The sequence below is a fragment of the Panthera pardus genome, unplaced genomic scaffold (assembly GCF_024362965.1).
Source record: "Panthera pardus isolate Hobbes unplaced genomic scaffold, ASM2436296v1 HiC_scaffold_18, whole genome shotgun sequence".
NCBI lineage: Eukaryota > Metazoa > Chordata > Mammalia > Carnivora > Felidae > Panthera > Panthera pardus.
Window position 1 is genome coordinate 5,285,752 of NW_026526743.1, and position 16,748 is coordinate 5,302,499.

General features: G+C 48.8%; 1 protein-coding gene across 2 annotated transcripts; it reads left to right on the forward strand.

The window, feature by feature from the left end:
* Positions 1 to 7,179: 7,179 nt before the first annotated feature.
* Positions 7,180 to 16,643, forward strand: LOC109252971 (sialic acid-binding Ig-like lectin 5). Of its 2 annotated transcripts, XM_019425479.2 has the most exons (9): positions 7,184 to 7,341; positions 7,427 to 7,831; positions 8,005 to 8,283; positions 8,478 to 8,525; positions 11,775 to 12,032; positions 12,113 to 12,397; positions 12,710 to 12,809; positions 13,101 to 13,182; positions 14,941 to 16,643. In XM_019425479.2, the coding sequence occupies exons 1-9, from the start codon at positions 7,302 to 7,304 to the stop codon at positions 15,112 to 15,114; spliced, it is 1,671 nt and encodes a 556-aa protein (XP_019281024.2). In that variant the 5' UTR covers positions 7,184 to 7,301; the 3' UTR covers positions 15,115 to 16,643. The 2 variants fall into 2 exon arrangements, with proteins under 2 accessions (XP_019281025.2, XP_019281024.2); XM_019425480.2 differs by lacking the exon at positions 8,005 to 8,283 and having other exon boundaries at positions 7,180 to 7,341.
* Positions 16,644 to 16,748: the final 105 nt, after the last annotated feature.

Here is a 16,748-nt window from a genome sequence, read left to right on the forward strand (position 1 = left end):
ATTTAGACCTGTTGTAAGACCTTGGGAGAAATAAAGTTTCTGTTTAATTTTGTAGCTGTCTTCCTACCAAGCCTGAATAACTTCAGAGATGCTTTTTTTTTTCTTTCTCCATTTAAATTGTTTTCACTCTTTCAGTCTGGGGTGGGTTTTTCCTTTTTCCATGTTCCTTCACATTTCTGTCTGGGAGCCTCCTTGTCCCTCTTACGTGGTCTCAACCACTCCAAGGCTCGCACCTCAACTACTGCCCCGACAACTCTTACAGTTACTAGCCCAGGATGTCTTGAGCCCCAGAGCTGGGAAGTAGCAGGAAGCCTGGGTCCTCAGCCTGGTGTTGATAGGGTTGGAAACAGGAACTTCATGCCTGCCCAAATCCCCTCATATGCTCCTCTTTCTGGTCCTCACCCTGCTCAGGAGTGCCCACATGGGAGCTGGCTTCCTCCCCTGTGGCCCCTCCAGGGTCTACTATACCAGGCAATCAGGCTCCTACCCAGGCAACCCCTTATCTGAGTCCCCCAAACACCAGAGCAGGGTTCACCACTATTCACCCACACAGCCAGCATTCTACAGGACACTCAGGTTTTCACAGGCAGAGTTGGAAACTTCTAGAAAAGAAAAGATGAGAAGAACTGGAGATTATTTGCCTCTTAGGATAAGGTAAAGTCCTGGACATGGGAGTCCAAAGGAGGGGCCAGACATGGGGGCACTGTAATCATTGTCTCCCCAACCTTTCTCTCCACCCCTCACCCACCTCTGCACAATAAGGAGCCACTTTGCTGATTTCTCTCTGCCCCTGAACACACACAAATGAATAAACTTTTGTTCACCTGTCACTTCTGGTCTCCCAAACTATTCCCTATGGTTGTGAGTGAGTAGATGCAAGGAGAGGAAAGTCATTTTATATGTCATCTTCTTCACCAAAATTGAAGCTATACTTTATGCAAGATTCTACCACTTGTGTGTTTACCTTTATATAAATATTGCCACTTGACACATATTTATCACCTCCTATAGAATTTGTCATTACTGGGTGCAAACCAAGTCTACAACTGCTTGTGAGAAATGCACATTCTTGCTCCCAAGGATTCACTTTCTATCTTGGGAACAGAAATACACAGTCAAGGAAATTCATCTTCTCACCTGCTTCCTGCCCACCTCCAATCTGTTCTGCACAGAGAAGCCGGAGAGAATTCTAAAAGCCCAAGTGTCATTTCCAGCTTCTAACCCTCCATTGGCTCCCAGTTGCCCAAGTGGAAATAGCAAAATCCTTTAAGATGAGCTCAAGCTGTTACATGGACCACCTTACTTGGCTCAGGGCGGGCAGGGACCAGTTTCTAATGCCTATAGCACACCATAAGCCAACAGCCAACACATGCACAGAAGCACAGAATAATTTATTTATTCTATCAAAGAATAAAAATTTTTTAAAAATGTTTATTTATTTTTGGGAAAGTGCAAGCTGGGGGAGGGGTGAAGAGAGGGGAACAGAGGATCTGAAGTGCACCCCACACTGACAGGCTGACAGCAGGCAGCCTGATGTGGGGCTTGAACCCACGAACTGTGAGATCATGCCCTGAGCTGAAGTTGGACACTCAAATGACTGAGCCACCCAGGCACCCCAAAGAATAACATTTTTAAAGGCAACATCATGACCCTCACATAGATATAAAATAAACATGTGTTAAAGATTTTTTAGCACTAGGTGTTGTATGTAAGTGATGAATCACTAAATTCTACGCCTGAAACCCATATTGCACTGTGTGTTAACTAACTAAAATTTAAATTTAAAAAAAGATATTTTTTTTATTTTGGCAAAAAAAACCCACACACACTATCATATCTAACCTCTTAACAAAATTTTAAGTGTACATTAGTGTTAATTGTAGTCACTATGTTGTAGAACTTTTTCACCTTGCATGATTGAAACTTTATACCCACTGAACAGCATTTTATTTAATTCATTATGAATGAGGGGACCAGGCAGAAATTAAAGATGCACAAATTTATATGGGGTAAAGGAATATTGAAATGAATTTGTGAAGCATGTAAAATTTGCTTGGTAGGAAGATTCAGGTCCCCCACCCCCACCCCAGCCAGACAGAATGTATATGCATGTCTGTGGACAAGAACTGTTTGCATTGTTATTAGTTATCTATAAATCATAGCATTTAAAATAGTTCAGAGAGGGGTGCCTTGGTGGCTCAGTTGGTTAAGCATCCAACTTATGGCTCCCATGAGTTGGAGCCCAGTGTCGGACTCTGTCCTGACAGCTCAGAGCCTGGAGCTTACTTTGGATTCTGTCTCCCTCTCTGTCTGCCCCTCCCCTGCTTGCTGTCTGCCTCTCTCTCTCAAAAATAAACAAACATTAAAAATAAAATAAAATTTGGGGCACCTGAGTGGCTCAGTCGGTTAAGTGTCCGACTTCAGCTCAGGTCATGATCCCACGGTTTTTGAGTTCGAGCACCATGTCGGGCTCTGTGCTGACAGGTCATGAGCCTGGAGCCTGCTTTGGATTCTGTGTCTCCCTCTCTCTTTCTGCCTCTCCCTCTGCTCACGCTGTCTCTCTCTTTCTCATGCTCTCTCTCTCTCTCAAAAATGAATAAACGTTAAAAAAATTTTTAATGAAAATTAAAATTAAATTAAATTAAATTAAAATAGTTCAAAGGCAATAAAATGCTAGAATCAGATAACCCCAAAAGGGTATGCTTTAAAGAATACATACTTTTTGGGGCGTCTGGGTGGCTCAGTCAGTTAAGTGTTGGACTTTGGCTCAGGTCATGATCTCGCGGTTTTTGAGTTCCAGCCCCGCGTCGGGATCTGTGCTGATGGGTCATGAGCCTAGAGCCTGCTTTGGATTCTGTGTCTCCCTCTCTCTCTCTGCCCCTCCCCCACTCATGCTCGCTCTCTCTCTCTCTCATGCTCTCTCTATCCCTCTCAAAAATGAATAAACGTTAAAAATTTTTTTAATTTAAATTAAATTAAATTAGTTCAAAGGCAATAAAATACTAGAATCAGATAACCCCAAAAGGGTATGCTCTAAAGAATACATACTTTTTGGGGCACCTGGGTGGCTCAGACGGTTAAGCGTTGACTTTGGCTCAGGTCATGATCTCCCGGTTTGAGAGTTTGAGCCCCACATTGGACTCTGTGTTGATGGCTTGGAGCCTGGAGCCTGCTTCAGATTCTGTGTCTCCCTCTCTTTCTGCCCCCCCCAACTTGCACTGTGTCTCTCTCTCTCTCCCAAAAATAAACATTAAAAAATTTTAAAAAAAGAATACATATTTTTTCATTGGAGACAGCCAGCAATCTTATTTCACTTATTCTAAATATTCTTACAATTCTTTTTTTTAATGTTTATTTATTTTTGAGAGAAAGAGACAGAGAGGAAGCAGGGGAGGGGCAGAGAGAGGGAGACAGAATCGGAACCAGGCTCTGGAGCTGTCAGCACAGAGCACGACGCTGGGCTGGAACCCACGAACTGCAAGATCATGACCTGAGCCAAAGTCAGACGCTCGACCAACCAAGCCACCGAGGTGCCCCAATTCTTTTTTTTAAAGATTTTATTTTTTTAAGTAATCTCTACACTCAACATGGAGCTCGAACCCACAACCCCAAGATGAAAATTCACGCGGTCCACCAACCGAGCCAGCCAGGCACCCCAGCATCCTTACAATTCTCAAAGCAAGTATTCATTGATCCCCTAATGTTACGCCAGCCATCTTTATAGTCAGTGGATTCAGCAGTAGATGGGAGATACAAGTTCCTTTGTGAAGCTTACATTTTAATGACAAGAGAGACAGACAATAATTAAGCAGACTATGTGTTATATTGATCCATGATAAGGAGTTTGAAGAAAAACCAAAGAGAAAGGTATATAGGGGATATGAAATGGATTATACTCTTCAATATGTTGTCCGTGGATGTTATCATTGAGAAACTGACGTTTGAGTGCACACACATATACACACACGCACCACAAGCCTTTATATAGACACATACACACAACTTAACTATGCACACACAGAGGACACAGACACACATACACACAAATACAGACACGCATGTACTTCAAAGATACATATATAGAGATCACAGACACAGCTCAAAATACACACACAGAAATCACACACACATATATACAGACACAATACAGAAATACACACAAAAACCACAGACACACATAGATACACAGACACATTCACACTTCAAATATACACAGACACACATACCTCAGACATGCACACACAGACAGCAAACACAGACACACACATATATATACACAAACCAAAGAAACACACACACAACAGAGGCACACACAGAGACTACAGACACAAGTACACATGCATATACACAGACACATACACTACAGATACACAAACACCACAACCACACAAGATGAGGCATTAGCCACTGACTCCTCACGCAGGGAGCTTTGCTCTGGGAAGGCTGGGGTGCTAGTTCTCAGACCAGACAGATCCAATGTCCCAAAAGAAGAGAAAGGTCGAGGTGCCCTGTGACTCTGTGCCACTTTCTGCCATGTGGGCCACCTTTTTGTTCTCGTACACACCTCCCCTGCCCACCAACATCACCATCCACCTGTCCCTGCTGTCCTTGAATCAGCAGATCCAGAGACCTCGCCAGCCCAGCTGCTGGCCTGTGTCTGGAAGAACTGAGGCCAATCACCAGGGAATGGACAGGGAAGATGGAAACATCTCTTGGTCTTTGGAAGATGGACACGAAGCCAGGACCAGTGAGAAGCAAAGTGAAGTCACCTAAAGGATGCGGGGAGTGAAAGAGCAGGGGGCAAAAATGGCTGGGCTCTGGGGTCATGGGCCAATGTGGGAGGCCCAGGTGCACTACAAAGTGTCTCTGCTCTCAATCCTTCTCTGAGGGCCCCATGGGGGTGTGAGAGGAGTTCATGGGACATACTAGGAGCCCTCCAAGGGTGCTTGGAAAGATCTTCCCATGGTCCTGGGCCCATCCCAACCCAATAGAACATCTTTTTGGATACTCCAGCACCTTCTACCTGGACTCTAGGCTCCCTGAGGAAGCCCTTGGGGTGTCTTCCTGATAACTTGGGTGTTGATGAAGAGACCTGGTCAGAGGAACCAGGGTCCCCTGCTTGGGACACCTATGAGCTTCATTGGCTGCAGAGCTCATCGGGTGGTTCAGTTACCGTTCTCTTTCCCAAAACAGAAGGAGGAGGAGGAGGAGGAAGATGGGGAGGAGAAGGGGAGGAGGGAAGGAAGTTAGGAGGAGGGGGAGGAGGGGGAAGATGGGAAGAGGAAGGGGAAGGAAGTTAGGGAGGAGGAGTAAGATGGGGAGGAGGGGGGAAGGAATATGGAGAGAAGGGGAGGAGGGGGAAGAAGATGGGAGGAGGAGAAGGAGGAAGATAGGGAAGGATGGGAGGGGGGAGAGAAGGAGGGGGTGAGGGGAGGAGGAGGAGGAGAGGAGGGGGAGGAGCGGAGGAGGGGGAGGAGAGGGAGGAAGATGGGAGGCGGAGGAGGGGGTGGGGGAACGTGGTGATTCAGGAGATCAGACTGGATTTCTTTGGCCCCTGGAGCAGAGACCTGATGACTGACATGCACAGGGGCTGACCAGAACATAGCCAGAGCTGCAGGCAGACCCCTGTCTGCTCACACCACCTGCTCTCTGGAATAAGACAAGCCTGCCTCCCAGAAAACCCTTCTCACCCTCCAGCTCTGGCTCAGCTGTCCCATCGTCCAGGCACACCCTCACCCCCTCCTCCAGGCTCCGACAGCCCCATCCTCCCTCCTGGGTCAGCCCTGTCCACCCCAGGCTGTGACTCTGTCTCTGATTCCCCTGTCCTGGCCCTGGCTGTTGCTCCCCCAAGGTCAGCCTTAACTCAGCCCAGCCTCCAGGACTCCCTGCTCAGAAGACGGGAGCAGCTCAGCCAGCAGAGGGACCAGCTGGAACAGAGGCCCACAGAGCCTGTCCTGTCCTGGGGAGAGAAGGGGAAGTGTGGCTGGGGTTAAGTAAGAGTGAGGCAGAGATCCGAGCACAGAAGAGACCGTTACCAAATCCGTCCCTTCCCTTTTCCTCCGTCTTCAGATCAGTCCTCTCCTACAGGCCCGCCACTGGCCACTGTGCGGACTTTGCCCAGCGTGGGCCAGACCAGCCTGCTGGGAGCACTTTTCTTGTATGAACACATCTGTCTTCTCAAAAACCCCATGTACTGGTTTGCTAGGGTTATCACAGCACAGTACCACCAAGAAGCTTTAGGGAAGGGTTGACCACCAGGAGCTTCTTACTAAAGGCAGGACTCAGAATGACCACTGAGGAATGGACAGGACCAGGCATTTGACATGCAAGATGGCCACACCCGCATCTGCCGAAAATGCCCACCTCTGTCCTCCTGTGGGATTCTCCCCCAGACAAAGTGTTGACTGTGATCCTTCCATGGGGCTCCTGAGGAAACTGAGGCTTGGAGGCTAGGAGGGCCAGGCACACCTGGGCATTCTCCCTCACCATCATGCTGTGCTATCATCTTGCAGCAAATGCCCGATTCCCAGGCATGGCCTGGTGCATGCAACCCCAGGGAAGCCTGGGGCAGGCAGCTATGAGCTGATTAAGAAACTCAAGATCCCCCTCGGAGTCCTGGTCCCATCCACTCTGGCCATTCAGACCTGGGAACTCACCTCCTAGCTACACAGAGCAATGGGGTTTCCTACAAACCCCTGCCTGTGTTCTTACCAGCTCACGCTCTACCAACAGGAGCTCGCGTGGCCTGGAGTGTCTCTGTCTTTTTGGGTGTTAGGGAAGTTTTCAAGACCAGACACAAAGTCTGACACTCTCCCCTTTGACTCCACTCCCCTGAAAGGAGATGGTGATGATGCAGTTGTCATGTTCATTCATTCATTAATCATCTTCTCCCTCACCTGGGGTGTGTGTGTGGGGGGGGGGGACCTGTCCCCGTCTTTCTTGCCTCAAGCTTCCCCTGTGCAGAGTGGTTAAACCCCTTCCTGAGCCCCACAACTGGCAGGACTGACCCTCTGGGCTTCTAGAAGTGTCATTGGCCGGGTAGTGCCTGCCCTCCTGGTGGGGACAGAGGGGCAGGAGGGACAGGCCACGGACAGGGACCGGGGTGGGTGGCAGTGGATTGCTGGAACCCCATCTGGAAAGTAGGAGTGGTTAATCTTTAAGGGTCACGCCACTTCCGAGAGCATGCTGGGGACAAGTTCCTCTTCTATGGGCAGTCACTTTTCAGACATCAGCCCTGGGCTTCCTATCGGGGCTTCCTCCCCATCCTGTAACACCAAGGCACCACAACTCTTACCCCACAGATGCCACCATTGCTGCTGCTGCTGCTGCTGCTGTGTGCAGGTGAGTGGGCCAAGGCGAGAGGACGGGGCCGGAGGCGAGAGGACCGGGCGGGCAGGGGCTGACACTGACCCTTGATTCCCCACAGGGTCCCAGTCTCAGGATCCCAGATTTCACCTGCAAGTGCAGACACCCATAATGGTGCAGGAGGGTCTATGTGCATTCGTGCCCTGCAGTTTCTCTTACCCCCCAGTCCAATACACTGAGGAGGACCCAACTCACGGCTACTGGTTCCGGGAAGGGACCAATACAGTACAGGGTGCTCCAGTGGCCACAAACAACCCCAATCGTGAAGTGCAGCAGGAGACCCAAGGCCGTTTCCACCTCCCTGAAGACCTCAGGGACTACAACTGCTCCCTGGACATCAGAGACGCACAGAAAAGGGACTCGGGGACATACTTCTTTAGGGTGGAGAGAGGGTCTTATGTGAAATACAATTACATAAGGAAGAGATATCATTTCAAGAACTACCAGCTCTTCCTGAATGTGACAAGTAAGGAGTGGGGTCAAAAAGAGGACATGCATGGGTCCTGAGGGCCCCAGGGCAGGTCCGGGAGGGGACCCCCTGATTTCCATCCTGGCTGGGAGGAAACGGCTGGCCTAATATAGAGGCTGCTTCTGGGGGCTCACTCAGGGCCTGGGTCTCTGTCTCTCTTTCTCCCTCAGCTCTCACACGGACACCTGACATCCACATCCAGGGGCCCCTAGAATCTGGCCAGCCCATGAACATTACCTGTAGTGTGCCCTGGGCCTGTAAGAGGGGGACACCCCCGATCTTCTCTTGGATCGGGGATGCCCTCACCTCCCTGGGCCATGGGGCACACTTCTCCTCGGTGCTCACCCTCACCCCGGGGCCCCAGGACCATGGCACCAACCTCACCTGCCAAGTGACCTTCCCTGGAGCTAACGTTAGCACAGAGAGGACCATCCAGCTCAACGTGTCCTGTGAGTGCCAGGCCAGGACACCAGGGTCCCTGAGGACAGTGGGTGCTGGGGGTGGGGGAGGCAGGGTCTAGAATTCTGGGGAGGAAGGAAAGGAAACTCGCAACTCCACCCTTTTCCTATTTCTGTAGTTTCTGGGAGAATAGGGCCAACCCTCATCTTCCTGTCTCTGAAAACAATTATGTCTATCTGTCCAGATGCGCCCCAGAACCTGACCATCAGTGTTTTCCCAAGAGAAGGCACAGGTAGGACGCAACCTCTTCTCTCAGGCTTTGGTGGAAGGGGCGTCTGTCTCCACCCCTCAGAGCAGAACTGGGGTTTTAGAACCCAGGTGGGAGAAAGGCTCAGGCCAGGTGTGGGGTAGCGGAGGTGGGACAGCCCCCCCACTGGATCCTCAGCTTACAAACTGGCTTCCTCCCACTCCTGACCCTGTTCCCAAGGGGTTTTGCACAACCTCCATGCCTGATGGGTGTGCCGCTCCCTGGTGCGAGGGCTGTGTCCTCCTCCCAAATCTCGCCCTGTTCCCTTAGGATCTGGACCCTGCCTATTCCTGCAGTTTCCTTCAACAGTCACATGATATTTTTTAAAATAGTAAGCATAAATTGTGTTGGTCTGCTCAGGCAGCCAGAACAAAATACCACAGACTGAGGGACTTCAGCATCAGACATTTATTCCTCACATTTCTGGAGACTGGCAAATATAAGGTCAAGCTTCCAAGGTTCCAGCCAATATGGTTCCAGGGGAGAGCTCACTCCGGGTGAGAGGGGTTGCTTTTCGGCCGTGTTTTCTCTAGCGCACCTGAGAGAAAGACTGCTTTCTGGGGCACCCGGGTGGTTCAGTCGGTTGGGTGTCCGACTTCGGCTCAGGTCATGATCTTGCAGTCGTGGGTTCAAGTCCTACATCAGGATCTGTGCTGACAGCTCAGAGCCCGGAGCCTGCTTCAGATTCTATGTCTTCCTCTCTCTCTCTCTCTCTCTCTCTCTCTCTCTGCCCTTTCCCTGCTCATTCTCTCTCTCTCTCCCTTTCTCTCTCAGAAATAAATAAACATTAAAAAATTATAAAAAAAAAAAAAAAGCAAGAAAGAAAGCTGTCTGGTGTCTCTTCTTATAAGAGCACTAACCCCATCCGGAGTGCCCTACTCTCATGACCTCATCTAACCCTATCACCTCCCAAAGGCCCATCCAAAGGGCTCCAAATACCACTGTATTGGGGGTTAGGGCTTGGACATTGAGCTTGAAGGGAACCCATTCCAGTCCCTAGCAAAACTGAATAAGAATAAAATACTGTTCAGCACCTGTGTATCTCCCCTCTTGGTTATCTTTCTAAATGTAATCTACGCATCTCCATTTAAAAGCACACACACACATACACATCATATTGTATACGCTGCTCTACATCTTTATTATTTTTTTAAGGTTTTTATTCAAATTCCAGTTAGTTAACGTATAGCGTAATATTAGTTTCAAGTGTATGAAATAGTGATTCAACACTTGCATACATCGCCTGGTGCTCACAAGTGCCCTCCTTAATCCCCATCACCTATTTCCCCATTGCCCACCTCCTCCCCTCCAGTAACCATCAGTTTGTTCTCTATAGTTAAGAATCTGTTTCTTGGTTTGTCTTTCTCTCTCTTTTTTTCCCCTTAGCTCGTTTGTTTTGCTTCTGAAATTCCACATATGAGTGAAATCACATGGTATTTGTCTTTCTCAAACTGACTTATTTCACTTGGCTATTATTTTTTATAGACTTTTCACCATGGCATAATTTTAGGTTTATATAGTACACAGAGTTTCCATAAAGCCCTCACCTAGCTTTGCTTGTTGTTAAAAGTCTTACATCGCCACGATGCATTTGTCCCAAGTGACGTTAGTCCATGACTGTCTATGAGTAATAGGAAACCTTCTTCATGCTTACTGACGACTCCATGGTCTTCTAATTCGAAGTATATTACAATGTAAAGTACTTCATTAGTCCCCATTGGTGGAAAGCCACGGTGTTTCCAGACTTTTGATAAGACACATAATGCTGCAACAAATAACTCGTACAAACATTCCCCATATGTGTACATGTGTCTATAAGATAATTGTCTCAAGAAGAAAAGTCCCAGATCAAAGGGTGTGTTTGTAATTTCTACAGAGACTGCCAAATCATGTGGTATGGAAGTTGTTCTGCTTATAATCCCAAACTGCTGAACATTGTCATTTCATCCTTGCTGATATCTTAGGTGAACTCACTGCCATTTTAACTTGAATGATCATTTTGTAAACAACGTTGTGTATGTTTCGTTACGTTTAAGAATCATTTGTATTTCTTTGTGGACTTTTTCTTAGTGATTTGAAGAAGCTCTTTTTATATGAAGGAAATCAGTTGTATGTTAGTTGAAAGGATTTATTTGCAGCCTAATAATGGCCTCTTTGACTTAGCATGTGGTGACTTTGTTAGGCAAAAACATGTGTTTTTTTTTTTCTTTTGAGGGGAAGTGTTGCATTCATTGGTTTCCTGGAGTTGGCTTTCACTGGTAGGCGGGAGCTAATTGTGTCCATGCTTCCTCAACTTTGGGTTCAGTGACATCTAGTTGGGTGCTAGAAATTGGCCGGGGGGGATGTATTTAAGGAAATTGGCAAATGGAAATTACTAAGGAAATTGGCAAATGTCACAAGTCAGGGTTGGTTTTTTTTTTTTTTTCCCTCCCCTCCTCCCTCCCCAATGAGCTGGTTGTTAACCATTTACCAGTAATGTTGTGTGTACCAATATTTCCTTTCAAACCTCTGTCTTTCTGTCATCTAATATTACTTTTTTAACCTCCAGAAGCCTCGTATGTAAACACTCCCAAGCATACACATTCACTCAAGCCTTACAGGACTATTTGATTTTCCCTGACGTGCAGGGCCTTCTCACGCCCCAGCCGTAGCTGCATTTTCTGTGTCTGCCTCCCTCAATTGCTCTTCCTTACCAGCATCATCCTCCAGCCAGCTCCCAGCCCCTCTCCTGCTCTGCTGTAGGCTCTCCTCCTCAAGGAAGCCCTCCCTTCCCTGACAGTGTCACTGAACTCCCATCCTCAGGGCTCCCTCCGCACAACGGACCCCTGTCACAAAACACATCACAGTGATTTGGGGGAATCTCGCTCACAAGACTGTGAACTCTCAGACCCGGCTAAATGAGACGGGTCTTTGTGAACTTAGTGAAAGACAGAACGGCCAGGTTCTTAGAGGCAAATCTGGGATCTGCGTTGGCACAGATGGCTGAGGTAGGTGGGTGAGAAACAAGGCAATTCAGATGAATACAAGAGGGATTCTTAGAAAGGCTGTAGTGCCCACTCCCAGCTCTGTCCCCTTGGGGTGACCCCAAACGTAAGAGCCCATCATGCTGTGGAAGAGAAGAAACAGACTTAAATGATATGAGGAAAAGAAAGAGACAGAGAGAGACACATACAGAGACGGAGACAGAATACCCCTGGTGAGGGCCGGGGCTTAACTTGTTCTCTGTCTTGTCAGCACCTGAGGCTCTGGGCAACGGTTCATCTCTCCCAGTCCAGGAGGGCCAGTCCCTACACCTGGTCTGTGACCACAACAGTAACCCTCCTGCCAACTTGAGCTGGACCCGGGGCAGCCTGACCCTGAAGCCCTCACAACCCTCAAATCCCGGGGTCCTGCAACTGCCCCGGGTGGAACTGGGGGACCATGGGATATACGTCTGCCGAGCTCAGCACCTGCTGGGCTCCTTGGAAGCATCCCTGAGCCTCCTTGTGAAGAGTGAGTTGCAGCACACCTGGGAAGGATGCCTGGGTCCTGGGAGGTGGGGCTCCTCTGATCCCTCTCTTGTCGTCCTGCAGAACCCCCGAAGCTGTTTGGTCCCTCCTGCTCCTGGGAGGGTGAGGGGTTGCACTGCACCTGCTCTGCTCAATCCCAGCTGCCCCCCTCTCTGCACTGGCGGCTGGGGGAGGGGCTGCTGGAAGGGAACCACAGCAATGCCTCCTTGACGGTCACCTCCAGCTCCGAGGGGCCCTGGGCAAACAGCAACCTGAGCTTCATGGAGCCGCTGGGCTCCAGCCTCAGACTCAGCTGCGAGGCCAGGAATGTGCATGGGGAACAGAGCGCCACCATCCTGCTGTTGCCAGGTCAGGGGGCTGTGTCGGGGTGAGGGGAGGGTGATGCCTGGAGGAAGGAGGTGCACGAGGCAGGATCAAGCAGAGAAGTGCTTCTGACTCTGGGCCAAGGGGTGCCAGAGGTCCAAGTCACCGGAAGGTTGGTGGGGGAGGGGCTGGGGGAATAGGTGGCTGGGATCCCGTAGAGGGACAGGGGGACAGAGGAGCCAGTCCTGGATAGAAGTGGGCACAACCCGGGGTCATGGATTCCAGAAGGCTGGAGGCTTAGGTGCCTACTTCTACTTCATGGTGCTGGAGTTCACCCCGGGTGCCTCTTACCTGCAGGGAGACCAGGGCCCAGGACAGGTGTGCTTCAGGGGGCGATCGGGGGAGCTGGTGTCACGGCCCTGCTTGCTCTGTGTCTCTGCCTCATCATCTTCTTTGCGTGAGTGGTGACCCCGGTTTGGGCGAGGGCCTCATGAGTTTGGGTCAGGGAGGGGACTCAGAAAAACCTCCCAGACTCAAAGCCCAGAGCTGGAGGAGTGCAGTGGGTTGAAGCTACATCAGGAATTCAGCCTCCTGACCCCTGGGCCAGCAGTCTGTTCCCCATATGGGGTGGGTGGTTGCCGTCTGCAAGGAGGGAATATGTGTTCTCATTGTGGTCCCTGCAGCCAGACAGTTCCGGGGTCCCAGCAGTGAGCCAGCCAGGCTGAAAGGCCCTGATCTCTCTCCTCAGAGTGAAGACCTACAGGCAGAAATCAACCAGGAAAGCAGTGCACAGGAATGACGTCCATCCCACATTGAATACAGTCTCCCAGGTGAGTGGCGTGGGCATCTTTCTATCCGGTGTCCTGGGCTGGGGCATGAGGTGGCTCACTCAGCATGCCAAAAGATGAGTCCCTCCCTGACCACCCCTCCCCCCACCAAATTTGGTCCTCTCTTGGGATTTCTGGCTGCTCTCATCTCAAAGACTGGAGAGACACCTTTTCCTCTCCCCTCTCCTCCATTTAGACCCTTCCCTGCCGAGCCCCCACTGTCTCCCTCTTGGGGCACTGGCCTCACTCTCCACAACTCCACCTCTCCTCCCAAGCTTTAGGCAAGAAATTCCCAAACAGCTGTCACCCCTGTACCTGCGCCCCCCCCCACTGTCTAGATCAGCACAGTCCAACAAAAATATAATGTGAACCATGTGCGTAACTTAAAAGTTACTAATGGCCACATTTAAAAGGTAGAGAGGGGCACCTGGATGGCTCAGTCGTTCAAGCATCTGACTTTGGCTCAGGCCACGATCTCACAGTTCCTGCATTTGAGTCCCATGTCGGGCTCTGTGCTGACAGCTCAGAGCCTGGATCCTGTTCAGATTCTGTGTCTCCCTCTCCCTCTGACCCTCCCTCCTCGTGCTCTGTTTCTCTCTCTCTCTCTCTCTCTCTCTCTCTCAAAAATAAATAAACACTAAAAAATTTTAAATAGAGAGGAGCATGAGATCTATTTTAATATGTTTATTTAACCCAGTATATTCAAAATATTACTTCACCATCACATCATCAATAATCAATGTATAGGTTATTAATGAGATAGTTTGCACTCTTCTTTCTTCTTCTTCTTCTTTTTCTTCTTCTTCTTCTTCTTCTTCTTCTTCTTCTTCTTCTTCTTCTTCTTCTAATTCTTCTTCTCCTTCCTTTGGTACCAAGTCTTTGAAATCCAAGGTTTATTTCACACTCATGGCACACCTCCATGAGGAATCGCCATGATTCACGTACTCAGTAGCCACATGTGGCTAGGAGTGACAGTATTTTACACATATTTTACACAATTTCCTTGGGCTGGTGTTCTGTGATCTGTCCCATGCCCTCAAAAGGAGCTCTCTATCCCCAGGCAGGACTCATTCTCTGTGACTTTGTGCGTTTGCATGCATGATTTCCTGTGTCCCTCCCCATTTGTACCAGCCAGACCCCTAATCGCCTTTCACACTCCAGTCTCAATATTCCCCTGCCTTATGCAGGGAAACTCATCATGCCTCCCTGTAATAACCGCAGGCCTGTCCCCAGCACCCTGTGAGCCTCTGGGTGGGGGCGGGAGGTGAGGCAGAGCTCCTACACGCCTCAGTGATTCTCACCCACACCCTTAGCACCCTTCTTCTGCCCACCAAATCACAACGTGCAATTAGATAATTTGCGTGTGTGTGTGAGAGAGACAATGTGATACTGTCTCCTTGCCCTCATAGGCAAGGTCCTCTCTTGGGATTGTCTGTCTGAGGTCAGATAGGCTGTCTGAGGTCAGAGATGGTGTGTCCTAAAGAGTTTCTTGACCTTGCACACTCTGTCTATAAAATGGAATGACAACAGTTATATATATCATCCATAGGGGAGTGGTGGGGGGATTTGCAAGGAATCAATGCCATTATGATGAAAATTTGTTAAAGCTACAAATGAATGAGTGAGTGAGTGAGTGAGTGAGTGAATGAATGCTCAGGAAATGGGCATGAAGTGGATAAATGGTTAAGTGTTCCCCAAGCCCCTACTTCCCTTCTCCAGACCCAAAGGCCAGCTCAAATGCCTTTCTTTCCTCCCACTCAGGATCACAGCCAGTCAGACAGCCGGTCAGACCCCCTTTCCCCAGTCGCAGTTGCCTTCCCCTCAGAGAAAGAGGGGAAGCTCCACTACGCTTCCCTCACATTCCACGGGCTGAGGCCACACAACTTTCAGGACCGGGAGACCACCGAGTATGCAGAGATCAAGACCCAGAAATGACGACCCCACCCACGGCCCCCCTCAGGAGCCCAAACAGGGCATCTCTGAGGAAATGCGTGTCAGGCACTGATGTTTTTTATTTTTATTTTAAAATTTTTTTAATGTTTATTTATTTATTGAGAGACAGAGAGAGAGAGAGAGAGAGCACAGATGAGTGGGGGAAGGGAATAGAGAGAGGGAGACACAGAATCTGAATCAGGTTCCAGGGTCTGAGCTGTCAGCACAGAGCCCGACGCGGGGCTCGAACCCATGAACCACCAGATCATGACCAGAGCCAAAGTCAGATGCTCAACCGATTGAGCCACCCAGGTGCCCCTAAATTTTTTTAATGTTTAATAATTTTGAAGGAGAGAGAGAGACAGAGCGTGAGCAGCGGAGGGGCAGAGAGAGAGGGAGACACAGAATCCAAAGCAGGGTCCAGGTTCTGAGCTGTCAGCACAGAGCCCGACATGGGGCTTGAACCCACAAACAGTGAGATCATGATCTGAGCTGAAGTTAGATTTTAACTGACAGAGCCACCCAGGCGCCTTGTAAATCTCTTTCTGCATGTAACTAACAGGAGAAGATATTTCCCAATACATGTATCTAACGAAGGATCCATCCACAGTATAAAAAGAATATATAGGGATCTTCCAAAAGTCAGTAAGAAAAAAAGCAGACAACTCAATAAAAAGGAAAGAAAGTCAAAGGGCCAATTAGCAGATAGAAAGGTGTTTAACTTCACTAGCTGCCAAGGAAATGCAAATAAAGCCCCCAATGCTGTGCCACAACACAACGACCACACTGGCTAAAATAATAACAATATCAAGAATATCAAGTGTTGGAGACATTACATTAAGGGAAATAAACCACCATCAAAAGACAAATACTGCATGCTTCCAGTTATACAAAGTATCTAAAGTAATCAAATTCTTAGAAATTTGGGGAACCCCCAGGGAGGGGGAAATAGGAAGCTGCTATGTAATAGGTAGAGTTTTAGTTCTGCAAGATGAAGATTTTCTAGAGATCAATGATGTGCATGCAGCTAGCACACTTACAAATGTTTAAGAGTGGGGCGCCTGGGTGGCTCAGACGGTTAAGTGTCTGACTTTTGATTTCAGCTCAGGTCATGACCTCACAGATGTGGGATGGGGCCCCAGCTCCTAGCTGAGCATGGAGCCTGCTTAACATTCTCTCCCTCTCTCCGTCTCTCTCTCTCTCTCTGCCCCTCCCCCTCTTGCATGTGGGTGCTTTGTCTCTCTCTCTCTCTCTCTAAAAAAATGTTGAAGATGGTAGACATTTGTGTTGTTTTGTTTTGGTTTGGTTTTTTACCACAATACAAATAAGTGATGTACATAGTGGTTACCAAAGAGCTGAGAGGTTGGGAGAGCGGGTGGACAGTTAGTATTTAATAGGCACAGAATTTCACTTTAAAAAGTTCTAGGGATGGGTGGTGGGGATGGTTGCACAATGTGAATGTACTTAATGCCACTCATTGTACCTTTAAAACAGTATACTTTACCACAATAAACATTTTTTTTTCCTTGGGGCACCTGGCTGGCTCAGTTGGAAGAACATGCGGCTCTTGATCTCGGGATCGTGAGTTTAGAGCTCTACGTTGGGTGTAGAGATTACTAAATAAATAAATAAACTTA

Coding starts and splice junctions, on each gene's coding strand:
- LOC109252971 (XM_019425479.2), top strand. CDS start 7,302: ATGCCACCATTGCTGCTGCTGCTGCTGCTGCTGTGTGCAG. Junction 8,284..8,477: donor CATCCAGCTCAACGTGTCCT/GTGAGTGCCAGG, acceptor CTATCTGTCCAG/ATGCGCCCCAGAACCTGACC. Junction 12,033..12,112: donor CCTGAGCCTCCTTGTGAAGA/GTGAGTTGCAGC, acceptor GTCGTCCTGCAG/AACCCCCGAAGCTGTTTGGT.